At 39.4% G+C, this 27,895-nt stretch overlaps 1 protein-coding gene across 3 annotated transcripts; it reads right to left on the bottom strand.

The window, feature by feature from the left end:
• RAB8B (RAB8B, member RAS oncogene family) lies at nt 1-26,271 on the bottom strand. Of its 3 annotated transcripts, none has more exons than XM_030456834.1 (9): nt 26,051-26,236; nt 10,501-10,561; nt 9,274-9,334; nt 7,839-7,916; nt 6,650-6,739; nt 5,788-5,853; nt 4,668-4,718; nt 4,138-4,162; nt 1-4,013 (listed from the first exon to the last, which is right to left on the bottom strand). In XM_030456834.1, exons 1-9 carry the CDS (start codon nt 26,172-26,174, stop codon nt 3,967-3,969), a joined length of 603 nt encoding a protein of 200 aa, XP_030312694.1. In that variant the 5' UTR covers nt 26,175-26,236; the 3' UTR covers nt 1-3,966. The 3 variants fall into 3 exon arrangements, with proteins under 3 accessions (XP_030312694.1, XP_030312693.1, XP_030312691.1); XM_030456833.1 differs by having other exon boundaries at nt 1-1,736; XM_030456831.1 differs by having other exon boundaries at nt 1-4,162; nt 26,051-26,271.
• Between the last annotated feature and the right edge of the window lie 1,624 nt (nt 26,272-27,895).

Here is a 27,895-nt window from a genome sequence, read left to right as displayed (position 1 = left end):
TACTTTTCATTATGTAACTTTTATTTGAGACACACATTATTGTAAAAAAGTTCACATGGAATAATAAAACCACTGGAGCGTGAAGGGGTTTTTTTAGGGGTTGGGGCTTTTTTTGTCTATACACATCAATACACAATTAATGATTAGGTTTACAAGTTAACCACATGACAAATTCACTTTTATCTGCAGGAACTTTTCACATTACACTTTTATACCAGAGATAAAATGTGCTTAAACACAGTAGAACACTTCTATTTCAAAATTAAACATTTTCTCAAGGACTATACTTTTTATTCTGAATTTAGTAGCTATATAGCATTAAAATAACTGTAATTGAAGTTTTATTTTCAAAAATGTTTGTAAGGCCATAGGAATGCACTAAAATACTTAAGTTCACCAGAAACAAGAAAAATCAATGGAAATCCTGCTTTTGTGGAAAAAAGAAACACAAGTTTTATTTATGAGAATGAGAATGGCATAAGCAGTTCAGTGAATGGAGGAGAAGACCTATTATCACCTACAGACCAATCCTTTAGAAGTTAAACATTGCAAAATTTCAGTTACATTAAGAGATAACAGATGCATTTTCACTAATAACACATTTATGCATTTTACATATTATTCATGTACTTTCAAATCATGATCCATTCACAATATTACCATGTGATATGTATATTCAAACCACTTTTATTCACTTGTGAAAATGATCCAATTAATACACTTGACTTCATCAGACTAGTACTGGAAAGGTACTTACAGTGGGAAATACTTTCTGTGAAAGAATTACAGGTCTGAAAAGTCCATTAGCATTTTTGGGTCTGTCCCCCAAAGAGAAAAGTGAGCTGGCATTATATTTCATGAGTGGTTTAAGCCTTAGAAATAACAGAACTTCCAGACAGTAAGTCAATCAAATATTCTATACACAGTCAATATAAGCTTCTTGTGCATGTTTTGCTCAGCAAAGACTGAAGATAAAATTGCAAAGTACTAAGACCATTTTTTTGTTGTTGTTGCTGCTTGGCTATTTTTTTTTAAACATTCAGAAAAATATTGTTCAAGATATAGTGCACAGATATGGGGCTGAGGGAAAGATTTCATGAAACTCTATAGCACAAATGGCATTTATTGTTTTACTGAAATCCACCAAAAATGTCTGCCTTTCCTGAAACGTTAATGGCAGTTTCTGGAACAAAACAGAAATACATTTGCTGCTTAATGAATAATAATTATTATGACTTTCATTCTAACAGACATTAGAATAACTAACTAGTTGACTGAGGTATAGCTAAAGAGTCCTTCAAAATTTAGATAATATAGTCTTGAACAAAGTAGCAACAGAGACTGCACAAAACAATCAAGTGATATTAGAAAAGCCTGTAGTACCCAGCATCTGATGCAAATGCAGAACATGCCGTTTATCATCCCCCACTTGTCTACAGGAAAATATAGCTAAATAAAATCCCAGTAAAACATAGAGCTGATTTGCACTCTAACATACAGCACATTTTTCAGTGTCTGACAGGGCAAACTGTACACAAAAAGAGGTCTACAGTGACCAAAAGTTAGCACACTGATAAAGTGCAGCCACTTAGCCATTTAATACTGCTGGAGAAGTGGGGTGGGGGAAAACCAACCAAGAAAGAGAGAGAAATCTGCATTTTACCTTATCCACAAGACCACATGAAATTAGAATTCTTCAGTTTCAGCAGGGGACAACAAAATTGCATTAAATTCTTCTACAAATAGAAAAAGATGAACTTTACATGAACATTAAGTGAAATATTTACTGCATTATTTTATCATGCATAAAGTGAATTTCCTATGGTCTTACCTCACATTTATGTACAGTTTAGCACAGCTAAATGTAAGAAAATAGCAAGTTTTTCTTCTCACCCCTCCCCCCCTTTACAGAGCAGATACCCCTATTTGCTGCTGCTTCAAGAAGCACTTCATAGACTCTACTACTTACAGGCTCTTTTAAAGGGAAGATCATGGAGACTAATATTTAAAGAACATTTAACCACACTGCCAAGACAGGAAAAACAAAACAAAGCATTCTGTAAACGGTGCCAAACACAGAACATGTCAGTTTTGGTTTGCAGACAACCCCTGAGATAAAAATCAAAGTATTACGACACCAAGTAAGTCAGAGGTAAATTACTGAAAATAAACAACATTCATAATTGGTGTCACAACACTTTCTGTATAGAAGCACTTTTTTTAACCATACAGAAAACACAACTGCTTTAGCCTGTCCGAGAAAACATCAAGGGTAGACAACAGGGCAGTTAGGGTTGCTTTGTTTTTTCACTAAACGTTGCTGCCATGAATTTTCTGTTTTAGTGCAGCAATAGCAGTTTATGAGATTCACCAGCTAGTTACAATAACTATTTCTACCTGTGGGGACAAGTTAATAACCAGTTTAAACTTTATGGAACCAGCTAGTAATGTTAAGCCTTTTAAAATCAAGTTTTTAACTCTACTGGCCCATTCACTTTCAAAATATTTACAACAGACCCAGAGATGACAAATTCAGTACCTGACACCACAAAATGAAGTGATTATCTATGGTAACAACCAACTCACTGCTTACCAACTCCAGACTATGAAGCAAAAGCAAGCACATCAGACATGAACTTTGACACTGACAGAACGCACCAATCCCCTAGGAAAACAAACATACTGGACACAAACTTGTAGTTAAAGCTTACAATGGTCCAAGTTTGGCACATCAACAGAACTAGAGCACCTGTTTTAATTGCTCATTGAGGAAATTTTTCAGGAGACAATAAAAAAGTAGTAGAACAAAGACTAAGTTATACAATGCTTAGTTGAGTAAAAAAGGCAACTATGTTTCGACTCTGCTTCTAACAGTCTAGGTCACTGTACCAGGTTTTAATGGAAAAATCACTGCATGAGCAGACCAAAGAGGGCTTCACACATTCAGCACTAACTGCATAACTAAGAGTACATTATAGCCCTAATGTGACCATTTCCTTGGTGCCAGAACTTGACAAGCTTCAGCAACTGCACAGGAAGCCAGTTTTTGGACACCTTGCTTGTCAAGGGGTTGATGCTTACAGACATAAATGAGCTGTCTGTAGAACTACAGTGGAAATGGAAGTCACCTTCAGAAGCAGTCATTTCTCAACAAATGAATCTGCAGAGAGGTTACTCAAAACTCATGCATTCAGTTCCACAAGCCACATAAGTGATAGTGATGAGGCCAATTTGTGACAAAAATTTCGATCCAGTGTACTTCCTCATCAGAAACAAAAAAAGGTGCAGATAGTTTGGGCTAACAAGGGTCAGTTAAGTGAGGAAAGACACTGTGTTTATTCAAATAACTGAAAGGTGCATTTGTGAATCAGTGACTGGCAATTCAGAACACAGCTTTGCTAAGTCTGTAAAGAAAGAAAAGCAACATACTACATTCAGGATAGAAGCCATAGCTTCTGCATGAACAGATTTGTGCATCCAAGAGACAAAACCATACAAATCGTTAGATGCCAATTGTTACAGTAATTCTCATCACTAGAGAGAATGTCAACATCCATACTGCAGTCATGGCCACAAGTATACAGCATAGAAAATAACAGAAGTGAGACTCAATTTTTCCCCTGGCTCTTCTGCTTGAAAAGAAGTTTGTTTAAAGAGAGAAAGAAAAACCTGCAGAAATCTGTTTAGAATCTTACTTACAAGTCAAACTGTGCAAACACAGATCTAAGATTGTGCTGTAACAGGCAGTAAGAGGCCAGTATGGATGTGCAAAGGTAAAAGAAACATAGCAGCTCTTGCAACAGGCAATAAAACAGAAAGTAAAAAAGGAAAACGAGTTAGCTTTTGCATTTGTGTCTCCACTTCATAGCTTCCATATCTGAGAAAGAAGAGCCTGACAGGTCAATAGGCTTAGTGAGCAAAATCCACTTGGTATTTGTGTATCGCAGTCTACGTTCAATGAAGCTCTCAGCAGCAGCTTGGTGGTATTATTTCTGAGGCTTTGTGACCCTGTGCTTTCAAAGAAGCAGAAAAGGTTCTAAGTGTGCTGCAGTCTATCATTAGAAGTTCATCAAAGTAACGTGCATCGAAAGAAGCTGCTCTTCTTAGACCGATTTTCTGTTATTTTTACTGGCCCACCTGCCCCTGATGCACTGTTGTCATTCTGAAAGAGAAAAGAGTATCACCATCATAAAATGAAGAAAAAAAAAAAAGGTCTCACTTTCCTAGTTTACCACCACACTTTCTCCCCCCTCCCAAAGCAATAACCAGAGCAGAAGGTTATTGTAACTTGAGCTTCCCAATTATGCACTCTGTTAATCATTCAATAAAACTGCCTATTTTTAAAAAAAGAAACATTTATCCAACAAATCAGGTCTCAAGTATTAGGTGAAGGGGTGACTATGTAATCTGATCTCTAATAAAGCAAGGATCACACTGTTACACTTTGACAGAACACATCAGTTTCAGGCTGCCTGGCATTAATGTTTATGCAAAATAAGGAACAATTACACTCTGATGTGCAATAAAGTGTGACAAGGCACTGTTTGCTCAAATCTGATCTAGCATCCACTGTAATTCCCAGGTTTTGTGCTAGGACTACTACTCAGCCAATTACTATAGCAGTCATTTAAATGCATCAAGCTTGTATGCCAATTGGAAATACAAACCATTTTTCTGTTGAGCTTTGTCATAATGTCCCGTGCAAGTGTGAAAAAAGCCTGGTGAGGAGTGGGAATAATAATAAAAAAAAAAAAGTTAGTCACAAGACACATTAAACACAAGACATTTGGAGTAGCCAGACATACCAACAATAAAATATTCTGCAGGCCACTGCGAGCACTTTGGGTTGCAAGGCAGCTCATGTACAATTGCTGTTCACTTAAAATTGCAATAAGCATTCTTTAGGAAAAAAACCCTAGTTTTAGCCTCTATACTCCAATCTTTGAAGCACATGTACAGACTTTCCATGGCACACCTCTCAAGATAAAAAATCTGCTGAAAAAAGAAGGCTGCATACACTAATACTTTTGGCTTGGTTTGGTTTTTAAAAACCAAACTGTACTGTTTGCATCACAACTATAAACCTGCATAGAGGTTTGAGGATAAAATGACTGGGCATTCATATTAAGGTTAGCTTGCTTCCTTGTCCTCCAAATTTTTTGCTCCTGGTCAATCTATAATGGTATTCATGCTTCCAACATCCATATTCAAATATGTAAATAAATAAACCCCCCCAAAATAACCCCCATTCTGTCAAATCTCCCCATCCCTGACTTCAGCGTATGAAGGAGCAAATTCTGCAACTGACTGGAAGCAGGGCAAGCAGCTCCTCTAACATCAGCTTATGGTGTCTGTGCTGATTTTCCATATGAACATATAAACCTTCAGTCTCATCTGCATTGTACTTAGTAGGATCCTGAAGGCTCCTTGACACAGTAGCATGTTATTCTGAATGTAAAATATCCTGAACCTCATCTTCTGCACAAAGCGTTGTTCAAAACTTAGACCTATTCCCTGTCCAAAAGCATTTGTATTTAAGTAGGTAGGCACAGAAGACTAAAGCATTTGCTACAATAACAGCAAAACACTCCGGTAACACCCATTTAGAAAACAATTCCAGATATAACCAGAAATAAAAGAAATGCTGTATTTTCCCCTAACGCTTTAAGTGTAACAAGACTGGTGAAGGAACACAGTTCAGGTCCCAGCTAGGTCAGGAAATCCTGAAACATGCTTCCCTAGTAGTGTTTCCAAGAAACACAACAAAGAGTAACACCCATCTCTTACCTCTTCCACATTTATGCTGGATTTTGCACTTGTCTCCAAAAATTTGATTCCATAATCAATTGCTAACTGGAAGACAGGTTAAAGTTTTTCAGTGGTTTTGAATTTCCTTTGTAAAACTCATGTTTCAGATAGGTTTATAATACAATACATGCTGTATGCTGCAACAAGCTTTAAAAACAAAGCTAACAAGCTTCATTAATGGTTTTCTCTTGTAAAAACATTAAAAGTCACTGGACAATTAAACAAAATATTAGAACAGCCTGTACTCTAGTGTAAACTCAAATCCAACAAAGAGATCAACTGCTCACAAAGATATATTTAGGACATAAAAGAACATTAAGACAGAATCTTCATTAATATGGATTTATGGGCCTGATAGCTACATATACAAGCTGTGTACCTAGCACCTACATTACTTTAGCCATGTACATGATAGATTATACAGTATTCTTACCTGCTTGTTTGTTCAGCAGACCAACTAATCACTTAAGCTTTTATAACAGTACTTATGGTACAAGTAAGTAACCACTACAGTGAACTGAGTAAAACACAATCAAACTATGTATTAAACCTTCATACCGAGATTTAGAATTCTTCATCCTATAGCAAAGGTCAAATTTTTTTACAGGATGTTCCCCTCAAGCCAACAGTACCATTTAGTTTATTCAACTTCAAGACAGACAAGTGCCACTTAAAAACAGAAAAAACAAACCTGGCATCCTACAGTATATAAGTTTCTGAAAAAAGAGGTTTTATTCCCGTTATATCTCCCCTATGTCTTCCCTAAAAACATACCAAATGTCCAGCAGCCAAAATTCTAAGAAAAGTAGGCTTGCAAACAAGGTAAATTACCAAAGCTTACCTTCTCCCCTTTTTCTTTTGAGACCTGTCTTTTTTCATTCATATCACATTTGTTACCTAGGATCATCCTTTCTACATCTGAAGAAGCATGCTGGAAGACAGAAAAGTAATCTCTCAGAAACAAAATGCATCATTATTTTGAGAAACTTGTGTGTCAAACTCATCCATAAATGAGTATTGCATTTTTAAGAAGTTATCTAATGAGAAGGTATTACTAAAAAAGAGACTGACTGTTGAAACAGGCAATTTAATAGTTAAATATTACTTTAAAACTTAATGAATATTTAATAGGTTAATACTTAACCTATTAAATGGGTCGGAATAAATACTTCTAAATTAAATTTTTCTTCAGTGTAATTGTACATGAGCTCTGTACCAGGCTGCACACCTGCAGAGGCATTTGGCTCTTCTGGAAATGTAACAGTGCACACTTTACTTCCAAGTGGTGTGTGGACCTCTGAGGTACTCAGCTGAAATATCATTATGCAATACATTTGAATTTTAAAATTATTAATACAAGACTTCTACAGTAATAATCACCTAAGGAAGATAACTTCAACAAGAGAATTTTTATAGTCCTGCCACTGTTGGATCAAATTGGATTTTATGCTTTTATTATGGATGGATTATATGGATTTTATGTTTAATGAAGAAAAAAAAAATCACTGAGAGTCTGTTACCTACTTAGCTACAGCTTCACTAAAATTAAAGTTTCTTTAACTTCATAATGACCTAGCCCTAACTGACAGCATGTCCCATTAAATATTTTACAGTAAGTTAGCAGGAAGGAAGCTTCCCCAAGACCGAATTAAAAGGTAAAAACATCTCTGACTGGACAAGGACACAACACAGTAGCAACTGAAATGAGACAGATGTGTCATCATCTCAGCATCCCTAAAAACCTTGCTCCTTCTCATTTCTTAGACACACCCAAAAGCAAACAATTAAAGTCATATAGTAAGAGCAGTTTTAAAACACATTACACTTACTTTTTAAGCTGTTCTAACTTCTATCCCTAGATGAATGAGATAGTATTCTCCCCATTAATAACTACTGTTGCATTCACTGCACAGTCTAACTTGGCCATATACGTTGGCTACTATAATAAAAGTGAAAAATTACTTCATCATTATTTGTCCTAAGGAAATCACAAGATCTAACAGGTAGAAGGTATTTTTCAAAGCACTTACCTCCTCAATGTTTCTTATCCAGTTTTTTATGTTGTCAAAAGACTTTTCATTTGTGATGTCATACACCAGCATAATTCCCTAAATAAAATTAAGACAGTCTAGTTAGATGAGCCAGCACTACTGGATGACTTTTCACGTGTGCTGTTGGTTTGATTATACTTGCAAAAAATTCAACACATAACTTATGCAACTATAATCCTTTCTCAGAGCACTAGGCCATTGCTGAAGATCTACCAAAAATATTACTATTTCACATATTTTGCCACTGCTAGAGGTCAACCACACCACCTATATGAAGTTTTATATTATCAGTCTGTAGTCAGGGAAAGTTTAGACATTCTACACAACAGCAACCAGGACTCAGTTGCTAAAGACAAGTTTAGAAGCAGCAGCATTAAGCAGCCAAATATGACAAATTTGTGAGACCAAATCTGCTGGGGCAAGTACACACTTTCAGCAAAGCTGACTCAAGGTGCTCTTCCAGAAGCTTTAGCTCTTTCAGACAGTTATGTACTACATATAATAGCTCTTAACAACTAGAAAGTAATGGGAAACCATACAACAGCTGCATGAAGGATAGGCTGCCAGGTTCACCTCTACTTCTTATTGCCTTTCCAAACATTCTTTCTAAGAGGAAGAAAAGTCCTTGTTAGTGGACTGGGAGAGAGGAAGGTGGCTGTGTCACTGCCAAAACCTTTTTAAGAGATAGAAAGGTCTAACACAGACTCACAGCTGTCACTATTTCTCTCCATTTGGTTCTTTAACAGTGGGGTTATTTGAGCCCACAACAAGCCTATGAATGGAACAGATCTGTTCATACCAATCAACAAGAACACGTAGTAGCAGCACAGCCAATCATTAGCAAGTTGAAACTAACAGTGTCCCAACATAAAGTATTTCAAACCATGGCATTGAGAAACTTTACAAGCAGTTGTACCACATAAGGTGCAGGGCTGAAATCAGTTGATTTCAAGTCATTCTTAATGAAGGATAATGTAACAGTGGCTTTTGTAGGTGATTGTATTTCTGGCCCAGATTTTGCATTCTCTACTTGCTGAAGAATTAGCAATTCCACAAAATACATTTAATATTAAATTAACTCATTACCTCTTCTTCAAACACTTCAATTGTTTAAAGGGATTGATTGCACTGAAAAAGTTGTTCAATGAAAGCTTGGGAACTTTGCTTCTTAGTGCAATCTGCAGAAATTTTAATTACACTAAAAGACAACCAGGCTCAAGGTTTCATCACAAAAGCAGGACTAGACAAAGTACAAGCAGGTTTAAGGAAAAAAAAAAAAAAAGAAACCACAAACTTTATTTTCCTCATCTCAAGCCACAATTATCCAATCCTATACTTGACTTACGTGATAGAAGCTTAAGAAGAGCAAACCAGTTACACTAGTTGTGCCTAAGTTTTTTTGAAGAGCACTCACCATGGCTCCTCTGTAGTAAGCTGTTGTGATCGTGCGGAACCTCTCCTGGCCAGCTGTATCCCTAAAAATCAGTAAAAACAAGTTCTTTGTTGGAGGCAAACTTGATGCTTTTCTGTATTTAGAGATCCCTTTTTAAACACAGTAATAACATATTAATACTTGCTCATCAAGAAAAAAATACCACTTAGAAGCTGTTTGTGCATGTTTCTTCAGCCCTCAACATGTTCCTCGCTCCCAGGTTATCCCTCTTACATCAGTGGTTACAACAGCACCACTACAAAGGCATTTAAGCTTTCATGCAAGCAGTAAAACTCAGCAGTACACAGCTTTCCTTGGAATAATTTAAAAGGCAGTTCTGATACATCTGAGTCCTGCATTACACAAAAACTAAAACATGCAGCAGTGAACTATGTTAGAATACTGCATTTTCACATACAGTTAGCTCTAAGAAACCAGCCACTACACCTTTATGTGCTGATATTTTATCCTAGAGTACTTCAAAGCAACATCTGCCTGTGAATCAAAAGGATTGAAGTGTTTAGCTACTTGTTACCCCTAGGGGGACCTGAACCCCAAAGGCCTGACAAAATCCAGCTTTTGAACTTAAATTACAGACAGAAAATTCGCACCAACCACTTCTGTCACTTTGCTTCCTTAGTCACAAGAATTGTGGCTTGCATGCAAGCATCATGCTATCTTTACTAGAAATTAAGAAATCAGCAAGAGCCCTACATTCACTAGTTGAATTTTAGGAGTTCAACATGGGTAATAGTGTTACCCAAAAAAAGACCCATCTGCTGCTCTGAGGAGCATACATCTCTATGGACTCACCATTCAAGGAATGGGAGTGTCACCACTCATCAGTGCCTCTGTGAGTCCAAGCAAGGCATTAAAGTATCAGAGGAGATTACTTTTATTATGTCATATATTTTAGACTACAGCTATGGAGTTAATAGTTCTTCTCCATGTGGAATAGCTAAAAGCACAATGAAAAGAGCAGCTTTTGATAAAAGAGGAAGTTGCTGTAATGTCTGCCTGTGAAGAGGCTATTTCCTGTGCTACTGAAGCAGAACCATTCCAAGAGCAAGCTAGAAAAAAGCATAAACCCTATGGACAGTCAATGAATAAAAGGTATGAAGCTTCTGGTACACCCAGATTCAAAAATTATTGCTGCTCAAAGAGTAATTCAATGCTCACTGAAAACTAAAATTACTTTGGAATACTTACCATATTTGTAGCTTGATTTTCTTTCCATCTAATTCTATTGTTCTGATCTTAAAGTCAATTCCTGCCAGAGAAAGAGATATTCTAAGTTTTGCAATAATCAAAAGGAAGTGTTCAGTTTCCTTTTGACAACTTGTTAAGAGCAAACTTAAGCAAAAGAATTATTCTGAAGTTGTCATTTTTTTCTAAACATAACAAAGTGCTGAGGATTCACAAACATTTGCAGCTGCATCCAACATGCCAAGGATACATTACTCTGCACATGGAAACACACCAAACTCAGACTAATTACTAGAATTAGAGCAAATTATGAAAGTAAGATTTAACTTCAAATTTCTTTCATTTTACACCAATAAGGTCACTAGTTTGAGTGTGTATTTTTCTCAACTTCTGAGTAGCCTGTGCAGTTGAAATCAATTCCCTAGAATCTCTGCTAGCTCTGAGGAAAAAATACCTACTATGGCTCTTCAGTTAATATTAATAATTACCTGGCACCTGCTTTTGAAAAGTGATGTGTAATGCAATCTAATCAAACATCACTGTAAAAGGTAAAGCACCACAGGGGACAAGAGCTGCACAGATCACTACTGAAGGTGTTTGAACATCACGCATGGGACTTTTTAAAGAAAACCAATTTATGAGTAACGCAGATTTTCTAGGAAGCTCCCAAAACTCTCAAGAAAAGACTTCTTTCCCCCTCTTACACTTCCACATGTGGAAGTTGGACCAGTTTTGAGATTGATTTTGAAGATTTCAATGCATGAGGGAGAAAAAAAAGGGTTCAATATTATATTGTAAGGTCTAGAAGGATCAAATGGATCCATGAATCAAAGCCAAGATTTCCAAACAGAGAAGTCTTTACCCTGGGCTGTTGTAACTTTTGCATCCTAAACCATACAACACAGCTCAAGTTGAGACTGCTAAAGTCCCACTACATGACTTCCAGATTCCTGAATCCCACAACAGCCACCCCCATGTGACCCCCTATTACACTGTTCTGAAATCAGTGGCCCATTTTTTATTCACAGAATCTTACTTACTTGATATTTAGTCATAGTTTGCAAAAGTGTGGGGGATGTACGTTATTTTATTTAATTTCTTCTTTCCTCAGATGTAATTTAAGTGACAATTACCAAGACTATCCCAATTGGGAAAATGCTATTTCTAGCTGTAAGAATTCATCCATCACTTAAACAGGAAGCTATGGGACTTTTTAATATACTGCAGTAGCATTTGAATATGAAATATAGACATTCATTAACTTTTTTTTCTTTCATTCTTCTCACATGTGATATAAATATTTTAATATACTGAAAATACCAAGTTTCAGCCACTTAATCTTGATGCACTATGGATATATAGTTTAGACCATCAGTTAGAATACAAATTACAAGCAGAAATATCACATCAGCACTTTCAACAGCATATGAAATTAACTGCATTAATTTAAAATGTTACAACTACTCCTGCAGTTGCCATTTCCCAAGATTCATTAGTACATATAGAAGGCAAAAAGATATTTTCATTAATTTGCATTCTCCCCAAAATGACATAATAATGTGTATTCTAGAATTAAAAAGTCCTTACTATATGTAACAAAAGTTTAGCAAGTGTTTACATTCTACATTTGATAGGATTTTGTGTCTCCCTAGGAAATATTTTTCTCCTTACTAGGTGCAACACCTGCTGAAATGACAGGCAGTGGTACTCAGTTCTGAAAACAAATAACCTTTGTTTGGATAGATTTTCTTTTGGCCTCAAAGTTTATAAAAGCACAAACACAGATTGTTGAGGAAAGGATATCACACCACTGACAACAACAAATGAAATCCCTTTTAAAAGGCCTTTTGTGTATAGGCCTGAAGCCTTAGAACTAAGGAAATTATTAGAATTATCAGGAAAACTACGCTCAGAGATAATTCCATACGTGTTGTCAACTCCTGAAGTTGAGACAGATCAGCATCAACAGTGAAAGGGTCCTGTGGGGATGCTTGCACAGCAGCAAGGTATCTATGTGCACCAACTCATGCCTTGCACAGAGAGGCTTCTTGTGGTTACTCATTCCCTTCACAGCACCAAAATGATTTACATAATCAGTCCTTTGATTGCTTCTAAAACTCAGGATCTACTAAAAAAATATCTCCTTGGAAGATTTCTCATACGAACCACACCACACTTCTCAAATAAAGATGAATTTAAAAGAAGAATACGAAGTCGAAGGCCATAAGTACCTCTATCATTGCAATACTAAGTTTAATAAATGCAACTGCAACTTTTTTGAGGCTAAAATGAACCAGAAACTGGTGCTTCTTTTGTTCTTTCACTTTGGTAAGAGGAAGTGGTGAGTAGCAAACATTTGTGGAGCAAGCCTGGTGGCATGTGCTACCACTTCCTGCCAAGAACACTTGCAAGGCTACCTACCAGCAACATTTTGGTTAAATTACACCAGGTAAAACACTCCAATACTTAGAGCATGTCAAAGGTGATTCCTGACAGCAAGTTTCCACTATTAATGAACTCTCATTTTTTGCACAGTTACTCAACAGGATTCAGAAGTAGGAAACCATACTTGGGTCTAATAAGAGTCATGCACAAATCAGAAAGTTGATTGTGAAGGGTCACACAGCGTCCACTGTTCTAGAATGCAAGATGCAATGCTGTTCTCTCCTGTAGAGAGAAAAACCCCAGAAAAAATTGCGTGTACCTCTGAAAATATATTAAAGAAGCTTTTCGAAATCATGGAACCAGATTAGATCTTAGAAACAGGATAGTTATTTTTAACTGCTAAAGCAGTGTTGCCACAGGAAAGTCTGATAAACTCCAGTCCACCTAGCAAGTCACTACAGATTAGACAGGGATAAAAGAGCATCTGTTGCAGAAATCACAAACTTGCAGTCTGCATGGATGAAGCCCCAGCTGAGACCCACACTGCATTGCTTGCTTTTCCCTTGCAGCACAGGGTAAAGTACCTGAGGGCTTACTGCTCTTCAAATCCCTTTTCAGATCCTTGCTAGCTGTAAGGCCTGGCCCACATCTTCCCTCCTCACTTTACTGAGGGGATTTTCTCCCACAGCTTCGAACAATGCTCTGTCAAAGAACACACTAAGCAAAGGAATCTGAGCATAAGTAAACGTCTGTGTCGTTAGTGCCACACAAAGGCTTACCAAGAGACGCTGAGAGCTGTCTGCTGCGGTATTTACCTTGTGTCACCAGGCAAAGCTAACAGAATTCCCCAGCTCAGTCACACCATTGTCCAGCCCCACCAGCCAAACCCCGGAGGCCAGCAGAGCAGCCTCAGCCAGGCTGCTTTTGGTTTAAACCATCTCCTACACTGAAAGCTCTGCTGCCACTGCTACTGCTTCTCCTCCCATTCCCTAGTAAGAAGTTCCTTCTTATTCCAGCCAACATGGGCAGATTTTACCCATAATTAAGCTGTAATGCAATCATTTCAGAAAGACAGTGGGAAGTGTTCCAAAGAGCTGCACATACACACTGCATTCTACAACACTGCACGGTGCATGGTGAGAGGTTCCTTTTCCAGCTTTAGTACCAACTGTTTTCTACACTGAACCTCAACACAACTACTGACACAATTCTTACAGGAATGTAAGGACAAGCTGAGCAGAAATGCCGCAACAGTTCATTTTGCTACTTCAGTTTTTAGAACAGAAGCTCACTCTCAAGGCATCACTATTACTCTTTTGTTCACTCCTCAGCCACAATTTTAACCCTGCAGCCACCAGAGCTTGTATCTCAGATTTTGGTTTGTTTGGGTTTTTAAATTTTATTAAATATAGAAGCCAAGGGAATTTTTTTAAGTGACTAAACACCAAAAATTGGTAAAGAAGCTGTAAAAAAACCCCAAACAACCTACTACCTTATTTGCTTCTAGAAGGAGTCTCATTTCAGGCACAACCAACAAAGAACACAAGAAAAGCACCAGAGTATTAGATTTTGTTAATCAAACTGAACATTAAAAGATCTGTTTTGCATGACCTGCTCATAATAAAACCCCCACCCTGTTAACGAGACTATCTTCCTACTTATCTAAATGTCACATTACTATTTAAAAGAATAGAATAAATAAAATTAAATGGAAAGAAAAGATCTTTCCAATGAGATTCCTTGACAAACAGAAACTTTGTGGTATTTATCACCACGGGACAGAGATTGCAATAAAAAGGAACTCATTACAAGATGAGGAAAGGAGTCAGGGTACAGAGTCTCCCTATCCTTTGAGCAATACAGCACCATAACAACTGGAATTTATTAATAAACTTTCAAGCTGGGCTTGCACTAGCTTCCCAGCATTGCTCCTTCCTATCCTGCTCTGCTGGGGTTATGGGGGTTTTGATTTTTCTCCAAGGGCAGAGCTGGAGAGGAAGAAAATTTTGCAACCTCTTTACTGCAAAATGCAACACATGATGTAGCCCTAGAGGAACGTTTTGCATCACAGCAGAAAAGAAAGGAATCTGAAAACATGTAGCTTACCTTCAAAAAAGGAAGTGAGAAGAAGCACATGACTGAAAATCAATATGGCTTACCTTCAGTTCCTTGAATTCTGGGAGAGAATTACCTGGAAAATACTTCTCCCTACAGGCTTCTTGTTAGCTGCAAGCAACTAAGTTGCCCATACGAATGTCAGACCCAGTAAGCAGAAGCACTTCTATAGCACAGCTGTAACAGCTGGTATTATTCTCCTGCTTCTTCAAAGGGTGGGTTTGAACTTGAGAGAGCTGCCACAAGCCTGTAACCTCAAAGATTATGGAGCAGTGTCTTTCAGAACCAGATGCTGCCAGCACTCTTGCTCTTCATTATACTTTGAAAAGCTGTAGGCAATGGGTACCAACTGACAATGAATTGCTGATTTACCCACCCTGCTCTCCCCTGGCTGGCAGACACGCAGACACCACCACTGAGCACACACATGACCTTCGTGCAGATCCATGTGAACAGAGCTGAAGAATCTCAACATCCTCCATGCAGGTTCCAGTCATGGACAACACCTGCAGAAGCTTGTTCTTTTCCATATGCATCCAACAGCTGAGGGACATAAATTTGGTCCTGTAGGTTTCCCCACAAGCATACCCCGGGGATTCTTTTTATATTTTTTTTCTCTTTTTTCTTTTTCTTCTTTCCCCCTCAGCAAAAGGTATTGCAGAGTTTGGATTTAATACCCTTTCGTTTTTTTACTTTAAGGGAATATTTTCCTGTGTTACATCAGTATACTGTCTCAATCTATTAAGGCAGATAAATTAAGCCTCAGAAATTTGTTTTTTTTATTAGATCTTTCTTGAAGGGTTTCAGTAAATGTAAGGAATGACCAAGTAGGAAACCAGATAAGTGTAAAAGGCAGGGTGGGGAACACTTGCAACATACCAATGTGTCATACAGCCACACACAGAAGAACAAAGTCTAATAATTTTGAACTTGAACGTCTGGCTATAGTCCCTAGGAACATCTGCAAGGCGTTTTCAGATGATCTCAGCAATGTTTTGTATCACTATGTAAATTAAAGATGCAGTAACCTTTTATTGCCACCATTCAAAAATACAGAAGATTAACATGAAGCAGCACACCAGGATGAAGGTCAACATTTCTTGAAAGTTGTGTATAATTGTAAGATAAATTTATCTTACAAGTACAACCAGTTCTACTCATCCTTTCACAACTTCAGAGACAAAACTGTATTCTATTCCTTCTGGACAGCCCATAAGAATCAACAAAACACTACTAAATTCAGAGCAGGCTGAATACGCTTCTTCAGGTTACCTGGCCTCTCATCATCTTACACTTCACCCACACAAAGAAATCTAATACTGGTGTCCTACACAGTGATACACAAAGCAGTGTCTTACACCTTGGAAGATATTCATCCAGTAAGGTTCTTAAAAATTAAACACATTACACTAACAAAATAAATATGTACAAATGGCTAAAGCAGGTGAGGTAATAAAGAATGCAGGTGTTGTGTGTATGTAACATGAGGCAGTTGCCTGCTTGTAAAACCTTGAAACTTAGTACCAGGACCAGACCAAAGCTCATAACACTGAGCAAATGGCCACTTCCTTCAGCAATGTGTCTCCACAGCTATGGTACAGCTATCACACTGAGCTTCCTTTCTTAAGATAAAGCAGCCTCTATTTAAAGGAGAACAAGAAATTCAGATTACAACTTACAATCATCAGAACTGGACCAACCTACACTTTGAAACATTCAGGTTTTTGACAGCTCAGATTTAAGTCTACTCTTGTTGACCACTTGCTCCCAATAGTGCTGCTGTGCCACAGCCATGCACTGCAGTGCTTCACTGTTAACATGGGGAGATCCTGTGAAGTGAAATTTATGTTTTCAGCATTTTTGAATTTAGGATTTACAGGTTGCTCTGAGCAGCCTCTGAATCACATTTTTTAAACACTAAAAATATTCAATCCAAATTTAAAGACTATACAACACCACAACAGTAGGACTTATTATTGCTTGACATGAGTAAAATCATGAACTAGCAAAACAGCCCAACTTAAAATAGGCTGGGTCCCTGCAGAATGTCTTTTTGACTTTACAGCCTGATTATTGCAGCTCTATGAAAGTGCACAGAAATTTATCTCTGTCTACCTCTTGCTCTATTTGGAATGTAAAATAAGCTACTCCTGATGGTAACTCAGTTTTACCTAAAATAATTTTGAAATATATTAAAACTGCACTACTGATACAAACAGCAAAGTTTGTTTATTTTAAGGATTATTTATAGATCCACTGTCTCTAAGAGGAATGCACCAACTTAACTGCTTTGAGAACAAATTCCTTCCAAGCCAATGTGCAACTGTAGAGCAGGAAATGTCAGAATCAGCTAACAGACTTGAGTTGGGGCTACAGTTTCACTGCTAAATCCAGGGTAGGTGCTGCCACCAAAGAGTCACAAACAAATCCTTTTCTCTTTTGATCTGGTTAGTTTTCATATAGGCAAGTTCTGTGTTTTAGCTTCTCATCATCTGTAAAGACACCTGATGGTGTCACTTTGAGAACAGGCACAGTCACAGCTCTCCTCCTTGGAGTAGCAGATGACAGACTTGGGTGAACCCATCATTAAAGCTTTAGTTACTACTGATCAGCAAGTGGTTTGCAAGGAGCTCCAGTGGGGCTCCTACACCAGGATCTCACCTGACCAGCTGCAGTTCCATGCAGGTACAGGAATTGCTTTGTATTTCACTCTCCAGTTACTGCCAGACATGAACAGAAATGGCTGCAGCAATCTTCCAAGGACCTGGCCACATACTCACTGAACCTGTAATGCAGCAAGGGGAGCTCTGTGCTGGTGCCACATACACAGAGGCATCTCTGGGATGTGCAACATCTGGCTTTCTACTGCAGAAGAAAAATAAAAACCCACTCTGCCCTGTGTTTTAACAGGTAAGAACACCAGGTTTTCCCATTTAGATACTGGTTCAGGAATACAAATATTTTATTATTCTTTCAGAAGCCCCGAGCTTAGCATGAGATTACATGGCATTAGTCCTTATTAAAAGCATTGTTTAAAAGTAAGACCAACAAAAACTGAAAGTGGAACCCCCCAGAAAAGGAAAATATGATCATGAGTGTCTTGCCTATAAATCAGACATGTTTTTAAATGTAGAAAAAATAGGAAATGCTACCTCTAACCATGGTAACTCTAACTGAATATATTAGGGGAAAAAAAAAAACAAACTAAAAAGTTCACTTCATCCAACAGTTGGCACCTGAAGCAACCAAATTCATCCAAAAAATTCATTATTAAAAAAAAATTCCTGTGCAACCAATACTATCCTTTCAACCAAGATTTCAAGTTCACTGTTCACCATTCATATAATGTGCTTTATCTGTGATGAAGACAACAGGTCAAAAAAGTTAGGTTCAGTCTTGCTCAGTAATTTTTGGTCCAGAACAACATATTAGACTTCACAGTGAGAAATGGAGATGCCACTTCTTTATATAAACATCTCAAAGCTTTCAGACTCGCATTTGATCTATACAGAACTGCTTATTCAGTGAAAAAATAAAGATTTCTGTGGGCCACAACACTGTGTTTAAAACAGAAGAGCTGCTACACACTCTGCATCCCAGAATTCACAAAACAAAGGAAAAAATGGTAAGTCAATGATCACTTTGAAATTTTAAACCCTTGCCCAGTACAAACAATGCACTTTGTATCCTCTGTGACAGGAACTTGAACACGTATCCCATCAGCTGCTGATTGCAGACAGGTATGGAAAAGCTGATGGGAACAGCTAATATATGCATATATACAGTTAAACACAGCTATAGCTCAACAACTTGCACTGCCCAGCACCTTCATGAGAGATTCTGGGATATCTAGACAAGGTGTGAGGCAGGCAAAAAAAAAAGTTGAATTGTATAATGTTAGACAGAGCAGGTATAAATTACCATGACCACTCTAAAGTCCAAAGTGATTAAAACAGAGGAACAGTGCTGAAATTTTTCAAAGTTTTAGCAGTGTAGGAACACCCTAGACATTAAACAGATGAGACTTCAGAGGGCACAGACCTGCTAAAATTAGAAGAAAAAGTACAGAGAATATGGGTATTACCAGAAACATAAAGAGAGAGAAAAACAGCCTGCCAAAAAAAGAAACAAGACAACAATGGTAGTAAGACAGTTCTAAGCTTTGTAACTGACACTCTGTCCAAAAGGATATTAATTATCTGTGAAGATCAAAACATTTCATCCAGTAAGAATTATCTTTGTTAAGATAAATAAACTAATCTAGGAATTGCAGTCAGAGTCTGAAATATGGTCATGTTTGAGAAGCGAGTGTGTAAAGTACCTAGTAAGGCAGCAAAGTCATGCCAAAAGTCAAAAAAGTCAAAGCAGAAAGTTTAAAGTTCCTTAAGTTATTTTTAAAGATGGCACTCTCAACAGACTTTAGGAACATAATTTTATAGACTTTTTTAAACTCTTGCTTTCACATGGGAGTAACTATGTGGGTTGGTTTTTTGTTTGTTTTGAGACACAAAGGACAAGGGGGAAAAAGGGCTGTTCTAGTTAAGCTGCTTACATGAATGACAAAATAAGACTTTTTTGAAAGTCTTTCAATACTTAAAATTAACAGTTCATATAAAACCATATAACATTACCAAAGGCCATACTTGTCCTTCTGTCACATAGCAGTTTTCTCTTCCTACATTATGCAAGGTTCTTTTAATGGCCATTTCACCTCCTTCTCCTGCATGGCACACTCTGAGTACCCCTCTCTGGTCACTCCTGCTAAGCCAGAGGAGCACTCCCAGCCAGAAGTTACTCTTACTGCATCTTCCTCCATCCTTTCACACTTGGATTGACACAGATGCCTGACTTCATCTTTCACACCATCAGAAGTCACATCATACAGACATTTTGTTTCAATAAAGGAAAGCTATTTCTCTCTGGCAGATGAAAGAAATGAGGATTTTGCAGGGGGAGGAGCAGTCTGTGTGTTCCCTTGCCAGCTGCCCATTTAGCTTTGCCCAATTTTTTAAACTCAATCTGCTTCCAGATTCAGTGCCAGACTCCCATAAGTGACCACTCTGCTTTATGCATTCCTACAGGTCGCCATACATACGAGGGAATGCCACTGACATTCAGGATCAGTCCCTTTTTCTCTGGTGTCCATAGCAGTAGAGTCTTTACAGCAGCAGACAACTGCAGACCATCTTAAATCTGGTCAACTGTTTGCTCTCCATAGCAGAACTCTTCTGAAACATTCAGTATTTTAGTTGCCTTTAAAACTATGTACAATCTAATCAGAAGTCTCACAGCTACATGGAATTATTAGTAAAATACCCTTTCAGAATCACCAAGTTACCACCCACCAAACCCCTGTTAGGACAGTAACTTGCTGACTTGAGTTTTGAAGTGCAAGCCCAGCAACTAAAAGTCTCTGGGGATCAATTCCACTTGTACAACAACAGCTCCATGGAAGTTACTACTGTTCATAGCTCCTTCATGTTAGAAAAGGATCAGATCTATTTTAAATTTACTCGGACTGATCAACTGGACACTTGAGCTACCATAACATCCAATTAAACACAGAAAGCAATATGAACATCCTTTGAATTACAAACACCTAGTTCTATACCAAAACACAAAATAAACATAATTATAGATACTATTCATATTCTTCATCACCTATTAAGAATTCCAGTTAAATTCTGAAATAAGTCAGCTCAAAATTTCTACTAAAAGGATGTCCTGTAAGGGCTAGGAATAGCTTCCAAAAGAGTAAACAAAACATTCCCAAACAGAAGCTATGTCTTCAAAACCTCTCCCAAAGCCTGTATCAATCATTAAATATATTTGCTCCTATGTTAATTCACTGTTAGCCAGTGTTCTTAACTTTGCATTCAAACCAAGTCACAAAAACAGCTCTAAGCTGCCCTCCTGTCACTCAAATAACCAGCTAACATCACCACCACAGACCTCCATCTGCCAATTAGGAGTAGGCATAAAACAGTTCGACATCTGTCACACTGTTTCAGAGCAATATGCAGCAAGAAAGCTGCAACAGCACTTTTAATAAAAGCCCAAACACTTCCACTGTTGGCCTGTTGCAGAACACAGTAGGGTAATGCAATCTCACTGGCACAGGAAAATCAAAGTCTAGGCTGTCTTTTGTTACCAGCCAGGTGTTAGTATCAAATTTAAGGTCACAAGAGACAGAAGCATTAGTGTAGTGCTTTACATCTACAAAGACTCCCAACTACAATGTCTCCTGATCAGTATCAGAGTAACATCTTACTGACCACCCATCACATACTTTGAAAACCAAATCATTCTTCCAGCTTCATAATTACCTCCCTATTCCCATGTAAACCCTTCACTGCCTCCTCACACTGTACTTAGGAGATAGACCCTGATCCTACAAACTCTGCATTTGTAACTCCATTCTGTAGATATGAACAACGGTGCCACCCGAGACACTTAAATTACACGCAGACACATCAAGGTCTTAATTACAATTAGTTTGTTATTATGACAATTAATAAAGTACTACTGACAACTCCATACTGGTTCTTCCCTGCCTTTGCTCATCTGCCACTGAAGTTTATTTTCTTCTACAGCTCCTACCACCTGGAGAAGCCCACAAGGAACTGATTAACAGAGGAGAGGGAACACTGAAGCTCAATGGGAGGGTGGGAGAAAATCCTACAAACCAACAACCCATCTTTTGTCTATCATGCAAGTAACTCACGAGGAAGAAGAGCAGAAATAGGCATACTTTGACTTCAGCACACTAAAACAACTTCCACTACACATTGCAGGCATGGAAATTTCACTGTAAAAGGGAAATTGGTAATTCTGCTTGTCAAAGGATTTTCATCAAAGTGTTCAAAGGTCAGCACACACGTGCTCAGTTGCCAGAGTTGTGTCCTATTTTGCAAGATGTAGGCTAAGGAAAAGTTACTTCTGTAAAATCAACAAATTGTTTCAACTCTCGGACACAGTACTGTTTCTTGTGGGCAACTTCCTGCCAAATGCTGGTATCATCTTGGATTAAAAAAATAAATATGACAAGTTTTGTTTCAGAGTCAGTATGTTCTTGTAGTGAGTCAGAAATGCTGTCTGCTAGAAGATGACTTTACTTGCACAGAAACCAGTTTAAAGACTACGTTTAAAAGAATGCAAAGAACATGGAATGATAAACCAAATCCAGTTTTACCAGACAGCAAGTCTGGTTAAGATACTTAGAGACTGCTAAATAAATGCTTCCTATCCTCACACACTGCACTGAAACTACTAGCAAAATGCACACGAGATATTCCAAGGTAAGTTTTGCTTTAGGAGCTGTTGAAGTGTGAAAAGGAGCTGACTGCTGCATTTTACTTTTCATGTAGAACTGTGCAAAAGCAGAAGTTTCCATTCAGGAAGCAAACCAAACAACACAACCTTACAAAACACATTCCCACTGTAAAAATAAGTTTTATCCCATGTTAACAGTGAAATGTTGATCCTCACTAAGGACCTCAGCAGTATTATGACTTGTCAGCTCTTCTAGCAATTTTCCAAATGGAGTTACAGAGCCCAATATAAAAATTTTAAAGTTGCTGAAGGCCAAGGACCTGCTTTGCCTCAAGTTGCTGAACGCTAATCTGGGTTTTCAGACTGAAAATACATCTCTCAAAATAACCAAAATGATTGGTGGTTCACTCCTCATAATGGGTAGCAAAGTTAGCTGAAGACATGATTTATGCCAGGTAGCCAAGACAAAGACAGGAAGACTCTTGAGCCAAGAGTTGCCAAAAAAAGAATTGAAAAAGTCTGATGAATTATGAATCTACATGCACTGCCCTTTTACTCCACTTCTTATGCAACTGTTGGCCACAGGACAGCAGGCAGGAAGACCTTACTGTCCAAGTCAGTAAAGCCATCATGATAGCATGACCAGAGTCTTGAGGAGAAAAGTCAAGGGACCATTTGCAAGCCTCCAAGAAATCTACCATGATGTAGCCTTAGAGGCACATTTTGCATCACAGCAGAAAAGAAAGGAATCTGAAAAGTATGATGCAGGTATATAAGGCACTTGGCAAAGTAACTACAATTCATTACTGACTCACTTCTACAATATATGTATTGAGGCTAATAATTCTGTAATAAAGCGGTATTTCCATATCCTCCTCCCTTATTTTTCATTGCTCTGGAAACTGAAGTGTTATGGTTTAACCCCAGTAAAACTGCTGGACAACAGGAGTGGCAAATTACAAGAATGATTTTTGGTGTTTAGACATTATACAGGGTGCTTTCATTATGGAAACAAACTTGGCTTTAATTTCTGAATGTAGAATCTAAGCAAAAACAAACAAACAAACAAACAAAAACACAAAAAAACCCAAACAACAGTTAAAAAGTTTAACCCCATGTAGGTAAAGAAAAACTCTAAATGACTTGCCTCACTCACAAATAGCATTTACACACATAAGATTAAACAATAAAATTTAGCATCAACACATCTCAAGTACAGGCCTTCTCAGACTCCTACAGTTAAACCAACTCTGATCTTGTCAGGAGAGACAGAGCAGAGCAGAATTAGGGCACCACAAAGGGCACAGGAGATCGTGCGTGCTAATTAAAAGTCACTGTGAATCGAACACACACTGTGAGCCCCGTCATACTGCAAAATCCACTTTTGGAGATCATATAAACAGAGCAACCTGGCAGCTTGTACTTCAGGAAGAATCTGGGGACATTAAAACTCCAACTGGCCAGGAGGGCAGTTTGGAAAAAGCATTGTATATCCCCCCTGCCTCTCCTTCCACACCCTTGTTGCTTATGCTTTATTTGTCAAGAAAAATAAACATAATTGTTAAAAAGTGGAATGCCCCACCCCATGTATTAGTTACAACACTGACCAGTGCTGAGCAGCACAGAGAGTGAGTGTGCAAACCTGCCTTCAGGAACAAACAGATCAGAGCTACATGATTAACCTAAAAGTAATACAAGCAGCACATGAGGAAAACTGAAAAAACACAAGCACTTTTATTGAAGCTGACATCAGCACTTCATGAACAGTTTCACTATTTCCTGCACTGTCAACTTTCCTCTTTGTTGGTCCTTTATCAAAAAAGAAAAGGGACTGGAAAAAACAAATTACAAGAAGGAAAACATAACTGTGAAATCACAAATACTACCTATGGAGTCACAGATATACCTCAGTTATTAGTAACTTTCTTCAAGTTGGATAGAGGTGATAATAAGTCCATTTTGAAAGCAAACATAAAGGAAACAAGAGCAAATCCTTTATTTACTAAATAAGGTAAGAAAACACAACATCATATTCCCAATCCTCAAAACTTCCAAGTGAATCAGTGAGAAAAAGAAGTATCGAAGAGCCAAACAATTCAAGATAGATGAAGAAAATGGCTAAAAGACAGACACACCCATTTATATTAGCTATCTCTTTATAAGTATAAAGAGGTGTTTTACATTTAGAACAGCACAGGCTGTTGTAAAAACCAGCACAGGCTTCCTTTTTATACAGCATGTATTAATGTTTATTAAGCTTTTTATTCTGCCACAGTTACAGCAAAATACCTTTTCAGGTTAAGTTCTACTCAGGCCCTGATTATCTGATGTTACTGATACAGCAATTTGAAAATGATTGCAGAGAGAGAAGCAATGTGCTATTTTAATTCTTTAGTAATATTTTTTTAAAATGCAGAAAATCTGTTCTTGAAACATTAGAAATACCAGCCATACCTTATTTAGTCAATCACATCTGCCTGATAAAAGCCTGTCTCTTCCCTGTGCACTGTTGATCACAATAAAATGTCTGAGGAGAATAGAGCATTTAGGTAACATAAAGCAAGTCACACATTGTTCCACTGCATCTTAAAATCAATATCCTTCAGCAAAGAGTCTACTCATTGTGTTACTGTTATTCTTCAAAGCCAGAATTAGTTTTGCCCTCCAAAATTCCAGCAACCTCCACTGACTGCAGTTTACCCTTTCATCCTTAATTTTATTTTAAAGGTGACTCACACTACGAGTAGCCAACCAGAAATCTCAAGTCTCATCAGATCAGGGTTTCACTCTGTAAAGAATGTGAAAATTTTGCTTATGCTGAAGTTCAGCAGAACGTATTTTAAGGCTGCCAAATCTTACAGAAACACATGCTACAGCAGTCTGTTTTGAGAGATCACCTCTCACTGCCATTATATGATGTCAGCCCAGCTTCAGAAACCCCTTGTCACCACCCAGCTGATAATCAAACACAACTTTTGTCGAGGAGGTCCCTCTGTCCAGTCGGTCACTAAGGAGCTACTAATCCCAGCCGACTCACGAGCTTGAGCATAACTACTCCAAACTTCAAAAAAAACCCCTGAGCTCCACGTACATGAACACACAGACACGCATAGAGACGACTTGCGAAACGAGAGGTGAACGATCTGCCGGGAGGGTTCAGTCACTGTCACTGCGCCAGTTACTCCGAGCAGCCCGTGCCCGCTGCCACTTTCCGAGCATTTACACCAAAACTCGAAGCAACCAATAATGAAAGCGCAAGAAAAATCGGCAGAAGATCCTCCTATAGCTCAGCCCGTGCAGCGGGGAGGGTGTTGCGCAGGACGCGCTGCTGCTGATCCCATCCCGCACGGTCCCGCACAACTGTTGCTGCCGCCGGGGCACAGGGAGGCGCCGCGGCCGCCGGGGGACGGAGCCTCCCTCAGTCTCTCCCTCCCGAGCCGAACCCCGGCCCTCCGCACCCGGGTGAACCCTTCCCCCCGCGGCCTGCCCACGCCGCGACCCCCGCCGGGCCCCCACAGCCTCCGCGGAGCCGGCGACAGCGGCGCTGCCGAGCGCGGGGGCTGAGCTGCCGCTCCCCCCGCACCGGGCCCGTAACGGCGGCGGAGCGCCCGCCCGCTCCCGCGCAGAGGCCGCCCGGCCAGGCCCCAGCCCCGGGCGGACAGACAGGCGGCGCCCCCCGTCCCTCCCTCTCTCTCTTTCCTTCCCGGCGGCTCCTCTCCCCGCAGAAGGGCCCCGGCCGGGACCCTTCTGGGCCCCGGGATGGCGGCGGCTCCTCACTCACCGATAGTGGAAATGAAGGTGGTGTTGAACGCGTCCTCGCTAAAGCGGAAGAGCAGGCAGGTCTTGCCCACGCCAGAGTCCCCGATCAGCAGCAGCTTGAACAGATAGTCGTACGTCTTCGCCATCTTCCCCCGGGCTCGCCGCCGCAGCAGGAGGGGGCGACGGCGGGAGGCGGGCGGGGCGAGGCGGGGCGGGGGGATCCGGGGAGCTGAGCCCCGCCCCGGGCTCGGCCGCCACTCAGGGGAGGAGGCGCTGAGGCGTCACACGCGCCGGAAGCGCCACGGGCCCGCCGGGAGGAGTAGTCAGGAGCACAGGGCTGGGCCCGGGCTCGGTGCCGGGAGGCCCTGAGGGCACAAAAGCAGGCGGGAGCAGCCCGGAGGCCTCGTTCCGTACGGGACGGGGCTGAATTCGGGTTAGAAAGCAGCGGGGTTTGTAAACAGCCGCGCGTTCTTCTGGCCTGGGCACACAATGGACCCGGCGTCACCCTGCGCACCGGTGACCGCCGAGCGCGAACGGGGCCTCAAGGGTGTACGTGTGGGCGTGGGAGTGTCAAGTAAGGAAAAAAATTTGTTCACACAACAGAGATAAAAATTTTCTCGCAGGCTGAAGGAACACTGAGCCCGCGGGTGTCCTACAACAACGGGGCTACTCTGGATAAACATTTCCCTGATCTCTTTACACAGATTTTTCCCATCCCTCAGCAGCCTCATTACGTATTCATCGCCCTGTGTTCCTCGCAGGATGTCACAAGGCACTATAAAAACAAACAGCATTACTGAAACGCTTAAAAAAGCAAAGAGCTATTGCTTTAATTTAATTTTTAAATTGTAGCCTTCAGACAAGCTATAAAAGAAATTTCTAATACTTTAAATCACTACAACAGTTCTCATTTCCCTCTTAGGAAAACAAAGGAGAAAGAGCTGCTTCCCCCAGATCATGAATTAAGGGACTTTGCTCCACCAGCTTCCCTCTCGGCTTCCTCCCGGTGTCCTCTCACCTCCCTGCAGGAGCATCCCCTGCGCACCAGTGACTGGGGCACCCCCTGCCCATCACCTGCAGAGATGGAGAAAGTGGGAATAACAGCCAGGCTTCAAACAAAATCAAACACAGAATCAAACAAACACAGTTTGAATATTAAATTCTGTCACACATGGTGAGCCTCCAAATACCAAACACACAAAAAATCCCTTCATGACATTAACTGACCATCTGATGGGGTAAATTGGAGCTAAACTAGTCTCAGGCCTGGTTACTGCTGTAACCAGAATTCTGAGCAACCACTCCATACAAATATCTTCAGCCATGCTAAAGTTTGAAAAAGCAAAAGCTATTCTGCTCCTAGTTATTAATCATGCCAAATCTTCCTTGTTAGGGTCTCAGTTTGCTGGCATCCCTGGCCAATATGTGGCAACAAACCATCAAAAATCCAGTGACAGATCTGATGTAAATCTCTGTACAAGGTCAATTCAGTATGAGCTTGTCATGAATGCTAATCTAACTTTCAGTTAGGTGTACAAAAATCTCATATCAAAGATGTTGTGATTAAAAATTTCATTGTTTGTTTAACCGAGACCTCTGGGAGATCAGGATATTATGTGATAGAGCAGAATCAAGGCAGCAAAAGAAAAATGGGGGGAATTGCCAGTTTATTTTTTTTCCACACCCAGTTTTTTCCTCTGCCCAGTTCAGGGTGGAATGTGGAAATATGGTGTCTTGGTTCATTCTTGTACCCTGTAATTAGCAGTTGGTCTGTTTAGATGTTAATATGGGTTGTTACAATACTTATTACAAGATTTAGGTTTATGAATTATAATGGCAAACTGGCACTGAAGCAGTCAAACCATAT

This window comes from Calypte anna, chromosome 10, assembly GCF_003957555.1.
Source record: "Calypte anna isolate BGI_N300 chromosome 10, bCalAnn1_v1.p, whole genome shotgun sequence".
NCBI classification, from domain to species: Eukaryota; Metazoa; Chordata; class Aves; order Apodiformes; family Trochilidae; genus Calypte; species Calypte anna.
This window is presented reverse-complemented; position numbering and strand designations above follow the sequence as displayed.

Excerpts from the sequence above, each read along its gene's own strand:
- RAB8B (XM_030456831.1), bottom strand. The coding sequence starts at position 26,174 with ATGGCGAAGACGTACGACTATCTGTTCAAGCTGCTGCTGATCGGGGAC. Across the intron at positions 10,562-26,050 it reads CACCTTCATTTCCACTATCG|GAATTGACTTTAAGATCAGA; the intron begins GTGAGTGAGGAG and ends TTTCTCTGGCAG. Across the intron at positions 4,163-4,667 it reads CAAAGCTCAACAGAAAAATG|AATGACAACAGTGCATCAGG; the intron begins GTTTGTATTTCC and ends TTTCTCTTTCAG.